This window comes from Felis catus, chromosome B2 (genome assembly GCF_018350175.1).
Source record: "Felis catus isolate Fca126 chromosome B2, F.catus_Fca126_mat1.0, whole genome shotgun sequence".
NCBI lineage: Eukaryota > Metazoa > Chordata > Mammalia > Carnivora > Felidae > Felis > Felis catus.
Genome location: NC_058372.1, coordinates 122,822,847 through 122,845,855, shown reverse-complemented (window position 1 = coordinate 122,845,855; position 23,009 = coordinate 122,822,847). Strand labels below are relative to the sequence as shown.

At 42.7% G+C, this 23,009-nt stretch overlaps 1 protein-coding gene and 1 long non-coding RNA gene across 4 annotated transcripts in view; one reads left to right on the top strand and one right to left on the bottom strand.

The window, feature by feature from the left end:
* MAP3K5 (mitogen-activated protein kinase kinase kinase 5) overlaps window positions 1-23,009 on the top strand; it is a 204,952-nt gene that overhangs the window by 177,788 nt on the left and 4,155 nt on the right. For all 3 annotated transcript variants that reach the window (XM_023254425.2, XM_023254424.2, XM_045058101.1), the window contains exons 24-27: window positions 5,652-5,837; window positions 9,125-9,230; window positions 16,743-16,986; window positions 22,666-22,778. In XM_023254425.2, the coding sequence (XP_023110193.1) occupies window positions 5,652-5,837; window positions 9,125-9,230; window positions 16,743-16,986; window positions 22,666-22,778 (649 nt within the window). The remainder of the gene's footprint in view (window positions 1-5,651; window positions 5,838-9,124; window positions 9,231-16,742; window positions 16,987-22,665; window positions 22,779-23,009) is intronic.
* Window positions 1,637-16,603, bottom strand: LOC123385551. Its single transcript, XR_006598323.1, has 2 exons — window positions 16,054-16,603; window positions 1,637-2,790 (listed from the first exon to the last, which is right to left on the bottom strand). It is a non-coding gene; the product is annotated as an uncharacterized LOC123385551 (long non-coding RNA).

Genomic DNA, 23,009 nt, shown 5'->3' with positions numbered 1-23,009 from the left:
CCCCCCTGCTTGTGGGGCTATATTCAGATGGACAGAGGGTGACGGGCAATAATGAGTAAATTATGTAGTGTGTCAGAAGGCCGCATATGCGATGAAAAAACAAAGCCGCTCAAACCCTTATTCCCTCTTGTATTCGTTTGCTGGGGCTGCCTTAACAGAATACCACAGACTGAGTAGCTTCAACAGCAAATTTGCTTCTCACACTTCTGAAGACTGAAAGTCTAAGAGCAGGGTGTTGGCAGGTTTGGTTTCTCCTGAGGCCTTTTCCCGTGGCTTGAAGTGGCACCTTCTCGCCATGTCCTCCCCCAGCCTTCTATCCCTGTGCACCCCGGGGGGGGGGGTGTCTCTTCCCTTGTAAGAACACTAGCCCTATTGGATTAGGGCCCCACTGATAGGATCTCACGTAACCTTAATTACCTCCTAAAGACCCTCTCTCCACATAGAGTCACATGGGAGGTTAGGGCTTCTATGTATCAATTAGGGCCAGTGGTGGGGCGGGGGACAGTTCAGTCCCCAATACCTGGGAAAATATGTTCCCTGGGATTCTGCATATCTGTAGATATGAGGAAGAATCCCCTCCCCAAATTTGCCCCAGTAGAAGCAGGGTGTCCCCAGCTCCAAGCCTCTGGGATGCCTCCTGTGTTTGGAGCAGAAGCTCAGGTCTCTTGAGGGTATAAGCCTCCACAGACATGCTCGGTCGCAGACATGACACTTGGTGTTTTCTTTTAGTTGCACGGGCATCAGGGACATGTCTCCCTGCTCTGGCTCCGGTGGCCACCGTCTGTCTCCCCTGCGCATACCTTCTGCCCTGCCTTCTGTCTTGGGAAAACAGCTGCAAAAAGGGTGTAGCTGGAGGAGTCACGTCAAGTTTGTCTCTCAGCCAACGGTCTATCTGGTCTCAGCTTGTCCTGGGAGTTAAATGGAGCAACACTCTCTTCCTTGGCTCTTGTCTTTGTCTTGAGAACCCCACTAAGTTCCTCTGCTGATTCCGTCACCTTAGCAATTGTCTAATGCCCACCTCTTTTGATCCCGTAAGAAGGGACAAAGGCCACATGTGTGCCAGCAGGGTCTCTGGGTACAAGACCTGAAATGAACGCCATCTGCACTTTCTGGGAAAACCCTGCTTGGGTCCTAAAGGAAAGCCGTCTCGAGCGGTTATTCTGAGGCCCAGAAAGGAGGGGCTCTGGGCTGGGGGGCAGCTGGGGCTCTGGGCTGGGGGTAGAGTGAGTACCCAGGATTCTGCACAGGAATGGTGGGGGGTGTGGAGGAGACGGGAGCAATCTTGAACCTGTAGCTTTCTCTCTTGCCTTTCGTTCTGCTCACTCTGGTCATTCAAGGACGGGGGGACCAAATTTAAAAAATTTTTAAGTTCATTTATTTCAAGAGAAAGAGAGAGAGAGAGAGAGAGTGAGTGTGGGGGAGGGACAGAGAGAGAGGGAGACAGAGAATCCCAAGCAGGCGCCATGCTCTCAGAGCAGAGCCCGACACAGGGCTCTCTATCTCATGAGCCTCGAGATCACGACCTGAGCCAAAATCAAGAGTCAGACACTTAACCAACTGAGCCACCCAAGGTGCCCCAGAAGGGGAACCAGATTCAGATGAAAGGTGCATCTGGGCAGCAATTGGAAGTCGTTCATTCATTCAGCAAATACGTATTAACCTTCTACTGAATGACAATCACTTGTCTGTGTGCTGTAGATACTACAGTGAACAAAACTGTAAGAAAATGTACCCCATTGCAGCTGACATTCTAGTGGGGGAAGAAAAAACAATAAAAATTAGTAAAGATATAGTAGTGGTAGCAAGGTATACAGCCATACATACAGTTATATAGTATGAATAGTAAACCTATAGTAATAATATATTCCGTGTGGCGTAATAAGAGCAAACATTTTGCATGAGCCAAGTATTGTTCTTAGTATTTCATGTGTATTCACTCATTTAATCCCCATGGCAATAGCACTATAGTGATAGTTCTGTTAGCATCCTCATTTTGAGAAGCGGACACAGAGGCACAGAGTTGTTGAGTAACTTGCCCAGGCCACAGAGCCCTAAGCAACGGAGTCAGGATTTAGACCCCCACAGTCTGGCTCCAGGCTCCGTGCTCTTAACCACCACACCGTTCTCCTCCCTGGGTGACAGCTCCCACATGGCAACCAGTGCTGGTAGAAACATAAAGCAGGGGAGGGATTGGCGCTTTCAGTGGGGAAGGAAAGGAAATCACCGTTAGCCACTGTGAAGACTTCTCCGCACGGCGGCCACTAGTGCAAGGTGCCTGTCGGAGGTCAGAGACATGGGGAATGCGGGCATTGCCCAAATCTCATCATCGCCCCAAAGGATGTGCTCCTCCAGCGCAGAAAATGTCTGCTTGTGTGGGGTTTTTGAAGGTCCACCAGGCAGGACTGCCGTGACCATTGTCAGGGTCCCAGCTCTCAGCACAGAGCCTGGCAGGACACTTCACTTCCATGACTGTGCTCAAAGTCTTAAATTTCGCCGTTGGTTAATCCTGTTTAATTGTCTGTGACTTCCTGTTTTTTTCATGCACACTTGAATGTTTTCCATAGAAGGAGAAAGAAAAATACTCTTAAAAGCAACCATCAGAGGGCATGTGCTGGTGCACCCACCTGAAGGGACCGGTGAGAAACTGTGGGTCAGAATCACATGCTAAATCCCGAATCATCCAGTGACAGCAAGGGTCCTTCTGAATGTGTCGCTAAGGATGCTGTGACGTCACATGCTGGCCTAGAGGTAGAGCAGGTCCCAATCTAGGCTTACTGCCGGCTCTTCCAGCTGATGGGGGCAGAAGAATGCAATTATTAGGAGCCTGGGCTCAGCCTCAGCTTGCCTCTGCTTGAGGCCTGGCCCCACCACTTCCAGGCTGTGTGATTTAACTACTCCGAGGCTGAATTTCCTAATCTATACGACCGAGGAACGCTGGTATCTACCTCATGGAGTTTCTATAGGGAATAACTAAGACCATGAGCAATTGAGATAATAATAGAGAGTGTGACACACATGTTAACTATTATTATTGCTGCTGTGACCATTATCAAGCAGGCTAATCCTAGTTGTCTCATCTCCTTCGGTTTTTTCTACAACCAGATGGAAATAATTATTTTCATTGCCTTAAATATCTCTAGACGCATCTTTACGTGTAAGCCTGCCCTTTTGTAACAAGACCAAGCATGGAGATGTTGGTCAGGTCCCCAAACCAGCCCACAAAAGCCCTTTCAACCTGTAACATCCTTCTGAAGCTCACTCATCATTTTGAGAAGGTTTAAAGGATAAAGACTAGAGAGCACCTTTGCGGAAGAATCTGGATGGTACCGAGTGCTAGGAAAGGCACACCTGTCAGATGGCACCTTCTGACGCTGAATCAGGCTCCCTGGTACCCGAGATGCTCATTTGTGTAGGCATGCTGATGAGTGCACATGAGTGCACATGAACACAGGAGTTAGAACAGAAATACCGATTATGTAAGTGGATGAAATACCCCAGACAGAAAACATGTGCCAGAGTCGACAGCGTTCCTCTGTAGGACAGTGGCACACACGTCCAAAAGACCGGAAGCAACATGTTTTTCTGTTGTGAAAACAAAGCTAATGTCAGGAAAATGTTTGCTGTTTCATCTGCTGGCAAACATGTATCTGACTTGTCACTAAGATAAGCTTCCAACTTCTGAATAACTCACATTTTTCTTCTTGAACATATTTTCATGTTATTATGATATTGCCTGTGAATCTTTACTTTGGGTGTAATTTAGTTGGCGGTAAGAAAAGAAACAAAGTTTGTAATTGTTCCCAGTCTGGTTTTAATTCCCTTAATGACAGCTTTCAAGCTTTTCAATATAATCTTTTCTCAGGAAAACATAAACATGAGAGAGAGCTCCCCAAATGAAAATATACTGAGAGAAAGAACTTGATGGTACATTTATTTAATTTTAATAGAATCCTAGAAATTGTAATTTTCACAGCCCCATTGAGGAATTTAACTTTTACGGTGTAGTAACAAAATGTGCACTAGGAGATAGAAATGAATATAATAAAAATCTCGTTTCTTGAAGTTAAATGAGGATAAGTGACACCCTACTATCTTTCCTTTAAAGAAACAAGGTTCCTTGCACAAAGGAGAAAAATTCACCTTGACCGAAGGAATGTGTTTAATTATCGTATTATATTTTTAATATGTAAAAATATTGTCCATTGGTTCATTCTTACATCTAATGGCCTCGTTGGTGTGTAAGCAATTATTTCAAGCGTGGAGTTTGAAGTCGGCACCCCCCTTTTTTAAAAAAAGTTTTTTTGTTTATTTTTGAGAGAGAGAGAGAGAGAGACAGAGAGTATGAGCACGGGGAAGGGGCAGAGAGAGAGGGAGACACAGAATCCGAAGCAGGCTCCAGGCTGTCAGCTCAGAGTCTGACACGGGACTCGAACTCACAAACTGCAAGATCATGACCTAAGCTTAACCGACTGAGCCACCCAGGCACCCTTGAAGTGAGCCCCTTGTGGTTGAAAGGAGTTGACACACTTCAAGGGCAGTTGCAGTTCTGGGGGCACATTGTAGGTTGCCTTACGTACCAGTGAAGGAGGGGGCCATCTTCAGGTATTCCAGCAATGGTGCCTAGCCCAACCTCACAGAGACTGAAACTAGTGAGTGATTCTGAGGGCCTTCACTTGCCAGGAGTTTGTCCGTCCTTTCTTGGGTTTGGCTGCTCTTGGCCCTCGTGGTGTGCCATTTCTATTTCTGCGCATTCCCTTCTCCTCTCCACGTAGATTGTCATTCTCAATGCTGTTGCTTCTGCTTCCTTCCTTATAACTAGATGTACTCCTGCTATTTTTTTTTAAATGTTTTAAGTTTATTATTTTTGCAAGAGAGAAAGAGAACTAGCTGGGGAGGTGGAGAGAGAGGGGAGTACAGAGGATCGCAAGCAGGCCTCATGGTGACAGCAGAGAGCCCCATGTGGGGCTTGAACTCGTGAACCATGAGATCATGACAGCCTAAATCAAGAGTCGGTTGCTGGGGTGCTGGGTGGCTCAGTCAGTTGAGCGTCCGACTTCAGTTCAGGTCATGATCTCGCGGTTCGTGAGTTCGGGCCCCGCGTTGGGCACTGTGCTGACAGCTCAGAGCCTGGACCCTGCTTCAGATTCTGTGTCTCCCTCTCCCTCTGCCCCTCCACCACTCATTCTGTGTCACTCTCTCAAAAATAAATAAACATTAAAAAAAAAAAAGTGGGATGCTTAACCAACTCAGCCACCCAGGTGCCCCTCATGCTGCTATTTTAGGACTTATTTCTCTAGACTGACTTTGAGCTTAAGATCCTATGGCTCATTGTCTGATCTCTCTTTAGCCCCCATTAAAATTTCTGAACAAGAATTTTATTGCCTCAGCCTGTCCCTGTTCGGGCAAAGCTCTCTACATCTGACTAAATCGTACCTATTCACCAATGTATGGGGTAGGTACCCTTCCTCCCAAAGTCTGATTATTCTTGGGGTGGTGGGTGGGGGTGGGGGTGGAGCATCGAGTTCAAATCTGGTCTTTTTCCCTTAGCTGGGGGCACTTTGAAGCCCAGTTCCCATCAAGGGCTGTGAGAATGGCAGGCTCATGACTAATGTGTCCCACACAGATCAACTGACAGGTTAATTTATTCACAGGGGGCTGAAGAACCTAAACTAAAATGGGAACACATCACAACCCTCATTGCAAGCCTCAGAGAATTTGTGAGATCCACGGACCGAAAAATCATAGCCACCACACTGTCTAAGCTGAAGCTAGAACTTGACTTTGACAGCCATGGCATCAGTCAAGTTCAGGTGGTACTCTTCGGTTTTCAAGATGCCGTACGTATGACATTTTGCTGCTGTCTTCCCACAAACGGCCAACGAAAATGAGCAAAATAAGATAAGACATAAGTTCTGTCTTCTTTCTTTAAGAATGTTGATGAATGTCTTTTTTGATGATTAAGCGTGAGCTGGTTGGTTGCCTCTCTGTGAGCTGCTAAACAGCAGATTCGTTGTTGTATGTGTTAGTATCTTCCAAAGTTAGATACACGTGATATTGAACACCGTGGGAAATAGCAAAACTAACAGACAGCTCCCATGGCTGAACTGTGTGCTTATGAAATCACGTAGCCAGTCACTATTTGTTCTTTTGACTTTAGCCACACAGCCCACTGTAGTGGTTCACTTTCTAATTCTGTACGTGGACTGCCATCTAGTGGTCGTTGAGAAAAATGCAATGGTACAGATGGGAATGATCCTGCTAAGTAAAACCAATACTTTCTTTTTCTTTTTTTCACTTTTTCTCTGGTTTCCATGCACAACACTTTAAACATGTTTGTTTAAAACATATTAATTCGCCACTAAATGAAAATCAATCCACATGATCTAATGAGAGATTGCTGAAGGCTCTGCCCTCTCAAATGGAGTGAGTTGCTATGCAACACCAACTAGAAGCCCATCTTTCAAAACCCTGATTCAACACACAACATGCTATTCCTGAATAAGACTTATCTGTGGAACTCTGTGGCAAGAAAGCTTGAAGTGACTCCTAGAAGGTCTTCACAGGGTGAGGGAGACTGAAATAAGAGAGTTCCTGATGGCGCCTCGGGTATAAATATAGAAGCACTTTGCATAATTGTATTTAAATCCCCCAAATTAACTCACTCCTAATGTGTTTATTTCTCCTACATAGATGCCTTGACAATTGTATTTGGTGCACCAAATGATCTCTCATTTAAAACCAAATTATAATCCTTCAATGGCCACTGGTGTTCTCTGACACTCTGTGTAAGCTTCTTGGTCTTTGTGCTGTCCTGTGGACGGGAACAGCACTCCTGACTCAACTGAGATCCTGGGTAATGAAAGCAACTGGCAAAGCCCATCACTAATAATCAAATGCTAAAGGCACACTTCACTGCAACTAGGGAAACCTAACCATCTGCAAACAGAATGAAAGAATTTACTGATTTTGCACTTGCCCACACATTTGACTTCCAGCCTACAGGCTGGGAAACAAATTGGCCAGTAGAATTCAGATTGAGAGTGGATTTGTTGTAATCATGGGCCTCGGGCCCGGGTCTTACACACACACACACACACACACACACACACACACACACACACACACCTGCTCTTGCTCAATCACTGTCCAGGATGGGAATGAACCCCAATAATGTGCCCTGTTTGATGAAGAGCTATGAGGAGTGGGTCATAGTTCTAGAGGATCCTTTTCCATCTTCTGTGTGGGACTCTTGAGAGAAATGTTCCAGTTACCTAATGCTATACTCCACACTGGTCATAGAAGCAGGCAAATTCTTTAAGAAATGAAGGTACCAGAACAAACTCATTCTGAAAGGATTTCCTAGAACACGTGTGAACCTAGCAGTGGTTCACTTCCTTTTGGGAGCAACGACTCTGAGGAATTCCTCAGACTGACTCCTTTCTAAACTGGGGGATTTTTTTTTTAATAAGAGAGAGAAAAGGAGAGAGCATGAGTAGGGGGAGGGGCAGAGGAGAGAGAGAAAATCCCAAGCAGGCTCCACTCTCAGTGTGGAGCCCCACATGGAGCTTGACCCCACGACTCTGGGATCATGACCTGAGTCAAAACCAAGAGTCAGACACTCAACAGACTGAGCCACCCAGGCACCCCTAAACTGGGGGATTTTGATGGGGGACCAAGGGCAAGAATAAGCAACTGGAACCCCAGCTTTTGGCGTGGGCTTGCAGCTAGGTCACCATCTCCCTTGCTCCCTCTAAAATCTCTGGTCCCCCCCCCCCTGTCTCTCTGCCCCCTCCCCCCATTCACTGTTTCTCTCTCTCAAAAAAAAATAATAAACATTCAAAAAAAACTAATAAAATCTCTAGTCAGAGCCCTGTGGGGAAAATAGCCATTTTTCTTAGAGGATCATGTCGACGAGCAATTAGTGGAGTTAACCCAAATTTTAAAGAAGCCTCTTTTAGCTTTATGCTAATGGTTATTTTTTTTTAATTTTATTTATTTTTAGTTTTTTGAGAGAGAGCACACACAGTGAGGGAGAGGCAGAGGGAGAGGGAGCCCAGGCAGGCTCCACACTCAGCTCAGTGTGGAGCTCAATCCTTTGACCCTGAGATCATGACCTGAGCCAAAATCAAGAGTCAAATGCCCGGGGCGCCTGGGTGGCGCAGTCGGTTAAGCGTCAGACCGTGAGTTCGAGCCCCGCATCAGGCTCTGGGCTGATGGCTCGGAGCCTGGACCTGTTTCCGATTCTGTGTCTCCCTCTCTCTCTGCCCCTCCCCCATTCATGCTCTGTCTCTCTCTGTCCCAAAAAATAAATAAACGTTGAAAAAAAAAATTAAAAAAAAAAAAAAGAGTCAAATGCCCAACCGACTGAGCCACCCAGATGTCCAATAATTATTTTTTTAAGTTTTTATTTATTTATTTTGAGAGAAAGAGAAAGTGCAAGTGGGGTAGGGGCAGAGAAAGAGGAGAAAGTGAGTTTCATAAGCAGGCTCTGCACAGGCAGCGGGGCTCGAATGCAAGGCTCAAACACAGGGCTCAAATGCAGGGCTAAAACATGGGGCTCGAACTCACAAACTCTTAACAACCATGACCTGAGCCAAAGTCAGACGCTCAACCAACTGAGCCACCAAGGCGCCCCTGATAAAGGTTATTTTTTGAAAGATAATGCATATTATTAGTCACTAAAAAAAAGATACCCTTACGACCCAGACTTTCACTGTAAACAGCATTTCTGGAATATTCTAGCAGCTTCCTCCTCAGAGTCACAACACTGAAGGTCAGTGTTTATTTTTATTTAAAGCCCTTGGATTCTTTTATCCTCCTTTACCACCTCCATCATCCAATCTGAAGTCATCATAAAAAATGGAAGTTGCATGCTCTGAGTCCTGAAGAAGCAACATTTCATTTAACCAGACTGCCTTTGATTTGCTTACATGGGGATCACCAGACTTTAATTTGAAATGGCACTTTTTTATTGTTTTCTGGTGACATAAAGAAATTACTCACAGTTCAAGGTGAAGAAACCTTATAGTTGTTTCGTTGATAGAATGTCATCCAGATGCTTGTGTCAGCTAGGTTATTTGCAACTAAAAATTAAAGTAGACTAAATGTCACCCTCTTTCTCCAGGTCAATAAAGTTCTTCGGAATCATAACATCAAGCCACACTGGATGTTTGCCTTAGACAGTATCATCCGAAAGGCGGTGCAGACGGCCATCACCATTCTGGTGCCAGGTCAGAAATAGTTAATTACTTTGCAAATATTTAGTGTTTGATAGTTTAGATTACTGTTCAACTATCATTTATGGTGTCTTCTTTACTGTGTTTCAGATCAACTTAGCCTTTTGTAAAAATCTTTTCAAAGCCACTAAATTAATCTTTGTCTAGTGCATATAGTCTAAGGAATGTACTACACCAAGCCAAATGCTTACTATGGGTGAGGAAGGTTGCTTCCTTGTTTTTAAAGAGCATATTTGGATATGGGGGGAAAGAGGAAATTGTGCAGGTGACCCAAATATGTATACATTGTAGTATACGGTTATCTGTGTCCACAAAACACACTCTTGCTGGTGGTTCCCAAACCTGCCAGTGTGCATTGAGTGATGTCAGCAGCTCTTTAAATTTATAGCTTTTCAGGCCCCATCCCAGACTGAGTGAGTAAGAATCTGCTGGGAAAAAGCCCAGGAATCTGATTTTAATCCAGCTCCCAGGTCATTTTGATACACAGCCAGGTTTGGAAATCACTGGTCTAGACAGATCCCAGCTATGTTTGCAGGGAGGTACAAAAGGGGTAGTGTTGATGAAACAGGGTTTTATGGAGTGAGAGACACATTCAAGTTCTAAGGCATACTTCCAAAGTACTTTGATAGTGTACTCACTAATGAAAAATTTTAAGCAAAGCTCTTCTATGTGTGTGTGTGTGTGTGTGTGTGTGTGTGTGTGTGTGGAGAGAGAGAGAGAAATGATAGATAGATAGATAGATAGATAGATAGATAGATAGATAAACAGATTTAGATACATAAATTAGAAATATGTTATACTAATTTATACATGCTTTATAAAACATTCTAGGGGCATCTGGGTGGCTTAGTCGATTGAGCATCTGACTCTTGATTTTGGCTGAGATCATGATCCCAGGATCGTGGGATTGAGCCCCGTGTCAGGCTCTGTGCTAAGCATGGGGCCTGGTGGGGATTCTCTCTGTTTCTTCTTCTGCCTCTCTCCCCTGTTCATGCTCTCTCACTTAAATAAAAAGCAAAAACCAAAAAAAAAAAAAAAAAACACTCCAAAATAGAAATTTAAAAAGATAAGATAATTATGAAATATCTTAAAATTTAGGTTATTTACAAATGGTACCACAAACTTTTAAGTCATCATCAGTCCTTCCCAGTTGTGGGATTCCCTCTCTTCTCTCAGAATACCTTGTTTGTTTTGTGAGTGAGGGCACTAGGGTCTGTCTTTATATTAAAGCTTTGTCAAGATTAAGTAAAGATTAGGGTAGAAAATTTGCATAGAAATTTTAAATTAGAAAAAAATTCTACAAAGGCGCTAAAACACATAACTAGCAGTTAGATGTGAACCCTGGGAAAGCCGTGCTAGTGTAAACCTAATGTAATGCTCTGAGGAAGTTAACAGATTCTTATATTTAGATGACTTATCATTGGGATGGTCTTGGATGTGAGAAATGTACTCTAGAGGGGTTATATAGTGAAAAGATGCGAGGGGTGAAGGGGAATAGGTGTGTATTAGAGAGGAACAGACATAGGCAGGAGTTAAACACGGTAGTTTAAGTGAGCAAAGGTGCGAGATATTATACTTTGATATATTTAGCATATAAATTATCTGTTAGTCTAATTTTTTAAAACTTCCCTTTAAAAATGGATTGCTTAAATGCAATGGATGATATCCTGGAATAGAAAAAAAAAATTAGTGAAAAACTTGTGTCTGAATAAAGCCTGTGGTTTAGTTAATAGTATTGTACCAATGTTAATTTCTTAGCTTTGATGACTATGCCGTAGTTATGTAAGATGTACTGGGGGGAGCTGGATGGAAGGTACACGGGAATTCTCTGTATTACCTTTGCGATGTTTCTGTCAATCTAAAATTCTTCCAAAATAGAAAGTTCACAGAGCATGCTGACCTTCACACTGTGGTTAACAGGCTGGTAATTCAGGGAGAGTGCAGAGAGTCATGTCTCCTTCTGCTCCAGCGGGTGTCCCAGGGATTGGCACTCTGCTGTCACCCAACCCATGTGTGGAACGTTCTCTATGAAGAGGGTTTGCTAAGGAAAGCTGTTTGTCCTTCCACTGTGGAATCGGTCCCTCTGAGGCTACTAGAAGTTCGAATGAAAACCAAAATTATTGTTTCCAAGCATTTAAAAAAGAAGTGGAATTTTTTTTTAATTAATTTATTTATTTTGAGGGGGAGAGTGCCAATGAGCAGGCAGGGGAGGGGCAGATTGAGAGGGAGAGAAAGAGAATCCCAAGCAGGCTCTGTGCTGTCAGCACAGAGCTGGATGCAGGGGTTGATCTCCTGAACTGTGAAATCATGACCTGAGCCGAAATCAAGAGCCGAATGCAGAATTGACTGAGCCACCAAAAAAGTGGAAATTTTAGAGGACAATAACTAGAGGAAGTATTTTTTATATTCCTCCCAGGTTAGGGGGAAACCATATGCATTTGTATGCCAGTGCATAAATGATGAAATATGCGAACAAGAGAAATTGATTTCAAGCAGTTGAGAGTTCCATCAAATTTCTGAATGTCCCTAAAGATTTTGTTATACAATTGAGATTCAAAGAAACTGCATTAAAAATGCTTGTCTTGGGGCGCCTGGGTGGCTCAGTCGGTTAAGCGTCTGCCTTCGGCTCAGGTCATGATCTCACCGTTTGTGAGTTCGAGCCCCGCGTAGGGCTCTGTGCTGACAGCTCAGAGCCTGGAGCCTGCTTTGGATTCTGTGTCTCCCCCTCTATCTACTCCTCCTCTGCTCATGCTCTGTGTCTCTCTGTGTCTCAATAATAAATAAACGTTAAAAAAAAAATGCTTGTCTTCACAATCCCTTGTTAAAAATTCCTTCTAGACAGAACACCACAAATAAAATGTGTATGACATATTGAAATGTATGTCATCATTAGTGCATACATTCCCTGGGTCTGTCCACCAAGAGGACCCAAATCTTAGTATCTAAACACCATTTTCCAGTAAAAGGAATCTGTGCTTCCTGGAGAGATGGTTGATTCCAGGCCTGGGGTAGGGGAAATACAGGTGAGCCTGGAATATCTTGGTGATGCCAAAAAGTAAGGAAGTGCCAAAAATGGATGGAGGGTTTTTGAAAGGACATCGCAGACCACACCCCTTTGAAGGAGTTCCCCAAAGTGTAAGCCAGAACAATTTGAGCAATAAAATAAAATAATAATAGCATAGTAGAATAAACCAAATATCTGTAAGTCTACACGAATATAAATAATTGAATCCACAAATAAATGCCGGAAAAGAGCCAGCTCTTTTTTACAGAATTCCAGTTAATAAAGGTAGCAGGTGTGAGGGAAATAGAACATCACCATTCAGCAAACGGCACAGTAATGATTCCTGCAGGCAAGAAACATCAATGGCTGCTGAAATCAGTCGGCACAGGAGTAATGAGAAACAGGATATTTGAATGGTTGCGCGGTATCTACCCACAAGATTATTTACTAATTTCAAAGGGAAAACAGTGACTTTACCGTGGGGAAACCAGCAGATACCTCCTTTACCAAGCGATCAAGGTAAGCATTGCCAGTAATAGGACACATCACCCCGTACCTCCTGATGGGAGACCCTTAGTAGTGAACAGCATCACCTTTGTGGTTTTCTTCCCAGAAAACGCACAGCCTCAACCTAAACATAAGACGTCGAACTCCAGAGGAGGGTCAAAGTACTCCTCGAAAGTGTGGAGGTCGTGGGAGGTAAAGAAATAGCTGGGTACTACCTCAGACTGGAAGGGACTAAGGAGACATGGTAACAAAATGCAGTGTGGGATTCTGGTTCAGGAAAAGGACATCAGTGGGAAAACTGGTGAAACTCAAATAAGGTCTGTGGATTGCTTCGTGGTGTATCAACGTCCATATCCTGGTTTGGATCCTCGTCCCACCGTTCTATAAGATGTCAAGTTTGGGGCAAGCTGCTGAAGGATATACGGGAACTCTCTGTACCATTTCTGCAACTTTTTTGTTATTCTAAAAGTATTTCAAAATAAAAAGTTCAAAATAAAGTATTCAGTCTTCTTTCTCCCCCCAAAAAGAGCACACAGAACAGAGAGTACAGTGCAAGCCCCTTCGGAGTTTTTTTCTCAGGCAGTTTTCTCACTTGTCATCAAGAATCAGCCTTCAGATGATTGGCAACATTGAGTCTCTGTTGTTACAGTCTGGCTGTGGGTGACCAGATGGAGAAGTGCTGAGCATAGAGACCGTGTTGGCAGTGCTAAGAGAGAATTGATAATGTAGGCATACCAACTACATTACCAAAAAATTTTAAAACTGCTAAAGCACTGGGTACTATTACCAGTGAGGCTGAACTACTCATGTGCCCTGTGTCCACATTAATGTAAAATGACCAGCATTCTGTACCGTGAGCTTCCACTGCACTGACACGGATTGTGATCTTACTTGTTATCAGAAATACCCGGGGTTAAAGAAGCTTGGTCTGATTATTCTCCGGGGAAGGAACCACTTGGGGTGGTGGCTGCGGGTGGGGAAGCGGGAATAGTATTGTTGTTTGATCCCATCTTGCCGTATTAGAAACCGGCACTGGCTCTGGTTTCCCACACATGGGCTTAAGTGCTACCCACTCGTTACAGGGCCTCCTGAGTCCCCGCCTTTCTCCTGACACTTGCCTCTCTCCTGACAGTCCATTCTGCCTTCCACTCTTCTCAGCGGGCTCTGGACCATCAGTTGAACTTCCTTCTCTCAAACACCTCTGCCCCTTTCTCCACCAAGCCAAGGCTTTCCCCTCCTCCAGAGTCCTGCTTAGGCTCTTCTGCTTCCCTGAATCAATCAATGACTAAACCACCACTGGGTGTAGTCAATGCAGATGTACTTTATTTACCTCTTTAGCATTCCTAATACGTGTACGTGTGAATGGTATAGGTTGCTAGGTCTATAACTGAGATCATCTAATTTGTGCTTATAATTTCGTGTTATCTTTGTACCTGCTCTTGTGGCTCTTCCCATATGCATTCTAGTTCTCCTTTAGATTATTACGTCTTTGAGGACAAGGACCAGATGCTCTATCTCACTTGCAGATTTTACGATGTGTGATTTGATGCTGTGTATTCAGGGGGCCACCATAAAAGTCCAAAATAACAAAGTATTGCATTTGCTTACAATTTTCTACTTTATTCAGATTATCGGAGAGAATTTTCTCAGTCTTTTATACATATATAAAATTGAAATTTATGATAAAACATACAGAGTTAGGGCTATGTAAGGAGATGTTTAAATATAATAATAAATATCAGAAATTTTCCCTCCCCAAAAGCGACATTATAGTCAACAGCACAATAAAACTTTTTAATTGTTTTTTTTTTTAATTTTCAGTTTAGAGACCATAAAAGAAATTTAAGAATAATTTTAGAAAAATTTAAAAGGGCTAATCTTGTGTTCTAATTTAACCTAGAATTGCACTTTCTTAAATTACTTTTAAAGTAAGATTCTTAAAATTATTTTGTTCCCTTATAAATACAAATAATCCTAGTAGTATGACTCTTCCATTCTGCCAACATTTTTTGAGAGGCTAATATGTCCTAACCCCTGTACTGGGTTCTGGGTTTACAAAAGTAAAACACCTGATTTTGAGGCCCTCCCACTCTAGATGAATTAGGAAATGGAATTTTGGAAAGAGAAAAGAGATGATGCAGAAAGCAGAGTAGAGGTGGGGGCTTGGTGAACCTTCCGAGATAAAGGGCAGGATGTGAAGAAGTTAGAACCCTTGTGTACTGGTAGTGAGATTATAAAATGGTGCAGCCAGTATGGAAAACAGCATAATAGCTCCTCAGAAAATTTAAAACTGGACTTACCATACGATCCAGGAATTCCTCTTCTGGATATATATCCAAAGAAGAAATTGAAAGCAGGATCTCAAAGAGGTATTTGCACCCCCACATTCATAAAAGCATTATTTACAATAAACCAAGATGGAAGCAACACAAGTGTCCGCTGACGAATGGATAAACAAAATGTGGTATATACGTGCAATGGAATATTATTCAGCCTGAAAAGGGAAGGAAATTCTGACACGTGTTGCAACATGGATGAATCCTAAGGACATTATGCTAAGTGAAGTAATAAGCCAGTCTCAAAAAGACAATTAATAAATGATTCTACTTGCATGAGGCACCTAGAGTAGTCCAACTCATGGAAACAGAAAGCAGAATGGCGGTTGCCAAAGACAATGGGGGAGGGGAAATGGGGAGCTGGTGTTTCATAGATATAGAGTTTCAGTTTTGCAAGATGAAACTTATAAAAAGTTTGCAACTTTAAAACCAGTTCTCAATAGGGGTTGAGCAACAATACAAATATACTTAACAATATTGAACTGTGTACTTAGAAATGGTGAAAATGGTAAATTTTAGGCCAGGCATTATTTTTTTTTTTTAACTACAGTGAAAATTTAAAAAATAAATAAACAGAGAGATAAAGGAAGTCAGAGCTACATAAGCCTGGCCCCTGAGGAAGGGCACTCTGATTTTTGTTAGGGGCAAGAGATGAGGTGTTTTTTTAGACTGTTGAATCTGCAGTGCTGGCCTCCCAGCAAGAATATGTAGGAGGTATCGGATGTAACAGGATCGGGGCTGGAAATATAGTTTGTTATCCACACGTTACAAATGCTTAACTCTAATAGATTTGAATGAGGTCAGCTATGGAGAGTAAGAAATATAAAAAAAGTGAAGGGTAGAATTCCAGGTTCCAGGTTCTAGGTTCCAGATGGCAGATAGAAAAAGATCTGAAGAAAAGACACAGCAGCCAGAGATTTAGAGGAAAATACCTTCCACAGGTCCAGTAAAGTAAGGAAAGAAAAGTTACCTGGAGGGTTTGTTACCCAGTCAGCCTTTGGTCGCCTTGCCCTGGTGGCTGCCTTGGTGGTGGGAAGGGATCTTCTGTTCCTCCCCTTGGAGCCATCTCCCCACACAGGGGCTCTTGACCTGTGGTTCATGGACTCTCTGGAGCCTGTGGCAAATGGACTCAGGATATCTAGGCAAAATGTTGTATGAATGTGCTTTTCTTCTGCAGAGACTCTCCATGGCTTTCATCAGATTCTTGGTGGGTTCTGTGATCCAATAAAAGCTCCACGTGCCATCATAGCATGTGGAGTCAAGATCCTGCTACCCTGATTTCACTTAGATTATGAATGTCGTAGTTAATAGTTGCCAGATATTACATAATCTAAAAAATGAATTTCACTTGCATAAACAAATGTTTATGTTAACAGGTTTTTACATAATTGCCTTTCCGATTTTAGCATTTTCCCACATATCTTATGTGCAGTGTGATCATTTTTCTTCTGTGTGAATTAGATCATTCTGAGTTAATACATCGTGTGAATTTTGCCGATTCGCTGGGAAAGAAAGCATAAATTAACGCACAAAAATCCATCCCTACTTTTGGAAAAGCATTTTGGAATCCATATTGATAGCAGGGGAGAGGACATTCATGTCTTAGGAAATGGATTAGTCATATTTTATTAACACTGTTGTTGATATTACGCCTCACAGAACTGAGGCCACATTTCAGCCTCGCATCTGAGAGTGATACCGCGGATCAAGAAGACTTGGATGCGGAAGATGAGCGTGAGGAACAGCCTTCAAACCAAACCGTCCAAAGACCTCATGCTGTCATTGAAGATGCCGTGGCTACCTCAGGGGTGAGCACGCTCAGTTCTACTGTATCCCATGACTCCCAAAATGCTCACCGATCACTCAATGTGCAGCTTGGAAGGATGAAAATAGAAACTAATAGGTAAGTCCTATTTTCACGTGAGTGTGGCCTTCTTTTCCCTTACTCTTATGTAAGTGCATTTAGGTTTTCTTTACAGTTTGGTCCACAGAGAATACAAAATAGGATTCCTTTGTCCCATTCACGTAAACTTGGCTTGGTACCTTTCTTGATCAAGCAAGAGCGGTTTGTCGTAGTCTCCTTAATCAAAGTCATTTTCTGCGTATTCTACCAATTCAAGCCTTATTCAGCACCATTCCTTTGATTACTGATTTATCTCCAAGTACACTGAGATTTTCACAATAGTTGTAACTTCAGAGACTATCTTGGACACAGAATCAGAGCAGCATGTATCATCCAAGAGAGACAGCTGAAAGACAGAAAGTCCATGTTCTTGAAAGCCTGTGATTTGGAATATCCAGTTCTTTTAGGAGAGGAAGATGTCTGCTTTTGAACAGATACATTTAATGGTGCTAAAGCTTTGCATTTCAGAACCTTGAAAGAATGAGCAGTCGATTGCATTTAGGATTCTGTTTCATTTGGAATATGCTGTGTCATATCTGGACTTCAATTTTTCTTTGAGAATTTGGTAATATAGAATCCACATGTTAAGGTGATTAAGTGAAGAGTAAATATTTCCTGTTCTTCACAGATGTTGGCACAGTTCAGGGGCTGAGTCTATGATTTATAGCTTCCTGGTGCTGGCTACAGTTGACAATGTGGGCAACTGACTTTCTGACTCTGGGTTTACAGTTTAGAGTAAAAACCTTTTTTTGGGGGGGGGGGCGTGAATCAATAGAAGTTCAAATATTTAGTTGAAAATCTTAGTTGTTCACCAGGGAGATAAACATATTTTATTTCTAGTTTTGAGTTTTAAGTTTTTAAAGTTAAGCTTGAATACCAAGCTTAGTACGAATAGTAAAGCTCATCCTCTACTCAGAAACGGAAATTTTGGTTGCATGACTAAGTAAATCCATATGTATCATCTATGGTTTGCATAGAGCGAAATCTTTCTGAAAAAAGGGAAATTTTCTCCCTGACTTCCAGATCTTAATCTTGTCCTCTGAAACCCAGCTCTTACTGGGCATCATTACTACTTTAGTGGAAGAATTTGAATCTTTCCTCCTCTGAGACTTCCTTCAAAATCCTTAGTGTCCTTCATTTCCTCCTCTTGTCAGACAGCACCCCAATCACGACACTGCGTCCATTAGAGTAGGTGTTAACTTTAGTCATGTTTCTTTTTAGTTTATCCTCTGTGGTCCGATCCTGAGTGAGCTGTTGTTAATACCCCTCTCTGATCTCTGGAGGAGGAATGTTTGCTCCTTACTGTTCTGGACCATCCCCAACTCCTCCTCCACCCATGGTCAGAATTATACATGCAATAAAGCTACATTATTTACCAGTAAGCTGGTGTATTTGCTTCTCTGGCCCTAAAACCTTCTGTCTATATACCCTGGCTTATGTCAATAGAACCTGCCTGTCCTGAATGCAGCCTTTTCCTTCTCTCCTTAGATGACGAGAGTTCTCCTGGCTTACACCCTGTCCATGTCCTCTGTCCGCCATATTTGCACCATGCCATCCACGACCCCTCAGGGCTGCTTTTCTGAGGGGAGCAGCTGGCTGAGGGCCTGCCTGCCACGTGTTCCCATCTCTGCTGAAAAGGCTACAATTTGCCCTGTTTCTTCATTGCATTAGGAGCATGGTTGCCTTTTCACAACAGCCCACACAGTTCTCTATGTATTTACACTTACATCTGTGAAATCTATAGGATTATGAGCCTCCTTTTTCTGTTTCTAGTAATATCACCTCATGCATGAAAAAAAAGGGCAGCTGTTCTAGTACTAAGCAGTGGAAATGAGAGATTGATCACGTCTGTAATTTTTAGTTGAAGATCACTTGGTCTATAGAGGTCCATCTGTTGCCAAATAAACTTAGAGGAAATGTTAGATTTAGGAAATGTTAGATTTAGTGTTTAGGAAAGGTTGTGGCCCTCACGTTAGAAATCTTAAGCTTATCTACCCTATGACCCAGCAATAGCACTGCTGGGAATTTACCCAACGGATACAGGAGTGCTGATGCACTCCAATGTTCATAGCCCCAATGTTCATAGCAGCACTTTCAACGATAGCCAAATTATGGAAAGAGCCTAAATGTCCATCAACTGATGAGTGGATAAAGAAGCTGTGGTTTATATACACAATGGAATACTACTTGGCAATGAGAAAGAATGAAGTATGGCCTTTTGTAGTAATGTGGGTGGAACTGGAGAGTGTTATGCTAAGTGAAATAAGTCCTACAGAGAAAGACAGATACCATATGTTTTCACTCTTATGTGTATCCTGAGAAGCTTAACAGAAGACCATGGGGGAGGGGAAGGGGGAGAAAAGAAGTTAGGGAGGGAGGCAAACCATAAGAGACTCTTAAAAACTGAGAATAAACTGAGGGTTGATGGGGGGTGGGGGAGAGGGGAAAATGGGTGATGGGCTTTGAGGAGGGCACCTGTTGGGAGGAGCACTGGGTGTTGTATGGAAACCAATTTGACAATAAATTTCATATTTAAAAAAAAGAAATCTTAAGCTTATATTTAGGACAATCACTGATCAAAGTAAATCAGGTTTATCCAGCTCTTGATTATTAGATCACCGATAATAATACCAAATGGAGAAAATAACAGGATGGCTTTAGAATGCATATTTTACTTATATTTCCCTATATGTTTACATAAAATGTTCTGGAAATAATTCACTTGATGGCAATTATTGGGACAGTAATGCAGGACGATAATGCAGAGTTAGCTAAAATTTAACTCACCCAGAGCTGACTGTTTATCTAGGACACGATTCCAGAATTACCCACCCCCACCCATCTGAGTTAAAAAATCAACCTCAGGGCAGATGGCTTTACCAAGCTTTTCTGGAACAGAGGGGCAGGCAATTGCCTTAATTTTGCAGAACTTCCCTGTTAACTTGTAGGCAAAGGAAAAATAAAACTGATGGCCTAGGTTGGATATGTTCTTAAGTAATTTTTGAGAGCTGGATTTGGGACAAATGAAGTGGCCTGTCAGTGCCCTTCTTCCAATGTTAGGTTCTGGCTTTTAAAGGTAAAAATAAAATATCTAGTCCAGACACACATAGGTTAAATTCTAGAAAAAGTCACTGTGTTCTTAAAAAAAAAAAAAAAAAAGCAAAAACAAAAACAACGGAATATTCATCACTATTCCATACATGTAAATTAGCAAGGAAGACAAAACCAACAAATTGCCCACTTAAAAATTCGTGCTGAGCTTGCTATCCATTTCTTCGAATTTGCCTCTTGCTGGCGTAGATAAAACTCTCCCTTGAGCCTCTGCTTTCCTCTCGATTTCGCTTCCTACTGCTCAGTCCACCTAATTGTGTGCAGCTTACTCCGCAGTTGTCTTTTCTTTTAATTTTTTTAATGTTTATGTATTTTTGAAAGAGAAAGCGTGTGCACGCTAGTGGGGGAGCGGCAGACAGAGAGGGAGACAGAATGTGAAGCAGGCTCCAGGGTGGGAGCTGTCAGTACAGAGCCTGATGCAGGACTCGAACTCATGAACTGCAAGATCATGACCTGAAGTCAGACGCTTCCCCAGCTGAGCCACCCAGGCGCCCCTCCGCAGTTGTCTTTAAACAGCCAGTCTTCCTCAAACCACCTTCTCTGGCTGCCTGTCAAGAGTTTTCCTTTTTGTCCCACTTCTGCTGCCTAACGCTACCCTGATCCCTTCTCCCAAGGGCCTCACATCTGTGTCCTGTGGGGAAGGAGAAGGAACTCCTCGTGAGCCCTGGGAGGGCTCTTTTCCCAGGGCCTGAGGCTGCAGGAGGAAACAGAATCACCCTCACTGCCAGCTAGGCACTGCCCTTGGCGTGTTAGCTACTGCTGTCTCATTTAACGTTCACAGTAACTCTTTAGGGAAGTTTTACTTTTCCTTTTCACAGATGAGAAAACCGAAGCCGAGAGGCGCTCAGTAATTTGTCAAAGTTCACACAGGAAGGGTGTGGCTGAGCCAGGATTGAAGCTCAGGGCTGACTTTCAGTTGGGCCTGTGTTGCCTTCAGAGCATGTCAGCTGAAGCAGAAACAAACTTCTGGACCGGCATCTGGTCCTGACTTCAGTCTCTCCTTACCCAGAAAACAAAACAAATAGTCTGCTAAGAGCTGTAGGGTACACAATTTATCCTGATGATCTTATGAATAACCATGTACCTTAACTTTCTGGAATTCTGAATCCTAGTCACCCAAAGGTAATTTCCTAAAAAATCAGAGCATCTCCCTTCCTAACTTGGAATTTTTTTTCAGAGAACGGTGTTAGAAATGGTGAGCAGGTGTCCACGTGGCTCTCCACTGCACAGTGAACGTTTCATGGGCAAAACTATGGCATCAGTAATATGTTTCTCTTTGTTTCTTTGGAGAATGTATCATCGGGTGTCAACTAAGAACCGAATGTATCAGGAACACAGCTATCCCTTTACCCGTCACCGGCCTCCTTGGGAGGCAGAGGAAGGACAGGAATGCCTACAACAATCCTAGCAACAACCGTTAACATTTACTGAGTAGTTGTTATATGCCAGGTACTATAGGTGATCTCATCTATAGTTTAGTTCTCACATTTTCCCTGTTAAAAAAAAATGACTGTCCTTCTGCTTTGCATTGATTATTATATCGTCCATCATCTTTTTTTTTGATGTCATACATGTAAAATATAGGTCTGTTAATATTATATATATTTTATTTTACTTTATATATCTATTTGTTTGCCATTTATGGTCATAAAAGGAAACAATAAAACATCTCTGAAGATTTTGGCAGTCAGGGTGGAGATTTTGAATTCTTGACTGGAAGTGCAAGTCTTCTAGAGCTTTGCTACTTTAACATGAGGGTGGGGGAGGGGTGATCTGTGGCCAAGCAACAGGAGTGTCACCTGGGACCTCATTAGAAATGCAGAATCTGGGGCGCCTGGGTGGCTCAGTCAGTTAAGCGGCCGACTTCGGCTCAGGTCATGATCTCGCGGTCCGCGAGTTCGAGCCCCGCGTCGGGCTCTGTGCTGACAGCTCAGAGCCTGGAGCCTGTTTCAGATTCTGTGTCTCCCTCTCTCTGACCCTCCCCCATTCATGCTTTGTCTCTCTCTGTCTCAAAAATAAATAAACGTTAAAAAAAAAATTAAAAAAAAAAAAAAAGAAATGCAGAATCTGAGGGCACCTGACTGGCTCAGTCAAGAGCATGCAACTCTTAATCTCCAGGTCATGAGTTTGAGCCCTACGCTGAGTGTAGAGATGACTAAAAAAATAAATAAGCCTAAAAAAAAATGCAGAATCTCAGACCTACCCCAAGAACTACTGGAACAGGATCTGCATTTCAATAAAATCCCAGGGGTGTCTGTGTTCCTCATAGCTTGAAAAGCCCATATCTAGATCTAGAAGGTCACTCTGGCTACTCCAGCTTTATTATCCTGTCAACTGATAGAATTTTCTCTTTCATGGGGTGCCTGGGTGGCTCAGTCGGTTACGTGTCTGACTTCAGCTCAGGTCATGATCTCACGGTTCACGAGTTTGAGCCCCGCGTCCAGCTCTGTGCTGACACTCAGAGCCCGGAGCCTGCTTCGCTTCTCCCCTGCGCATGCTCTCTCTCCCTCTCAAAAATAAATAAATGTCAACAAATTAAAAATATATATATATAATTTTATTTTTCAGATTACTGGAAGAATTGGTTCAGAAAGAGAAAGAATTACAAGCACTCCTTCATCAAGCTATTGAAGAAAAAGACCACGAAATTAAACACCTGAAGCTTAAGTCCCAACCAATAGGTGAATAACAGAAAATGTTAAAGTCACCCCGTTATACCAGGCGGCCACAAAAAGCTGAGAAAGCCAATGGGCAGTTTTATTTCATGGCTTAATTGGCGCCTGTCACTTGTACCACAGCTACAAGCAGAAATTGCTTTTTAAAAATGTCCAATTCTTAATTGTAGCAAACTGTAATTTTGATATGCCTTAATTTCAAATAATGATTCGTGGTTATGTTTTCCTGAGATTATT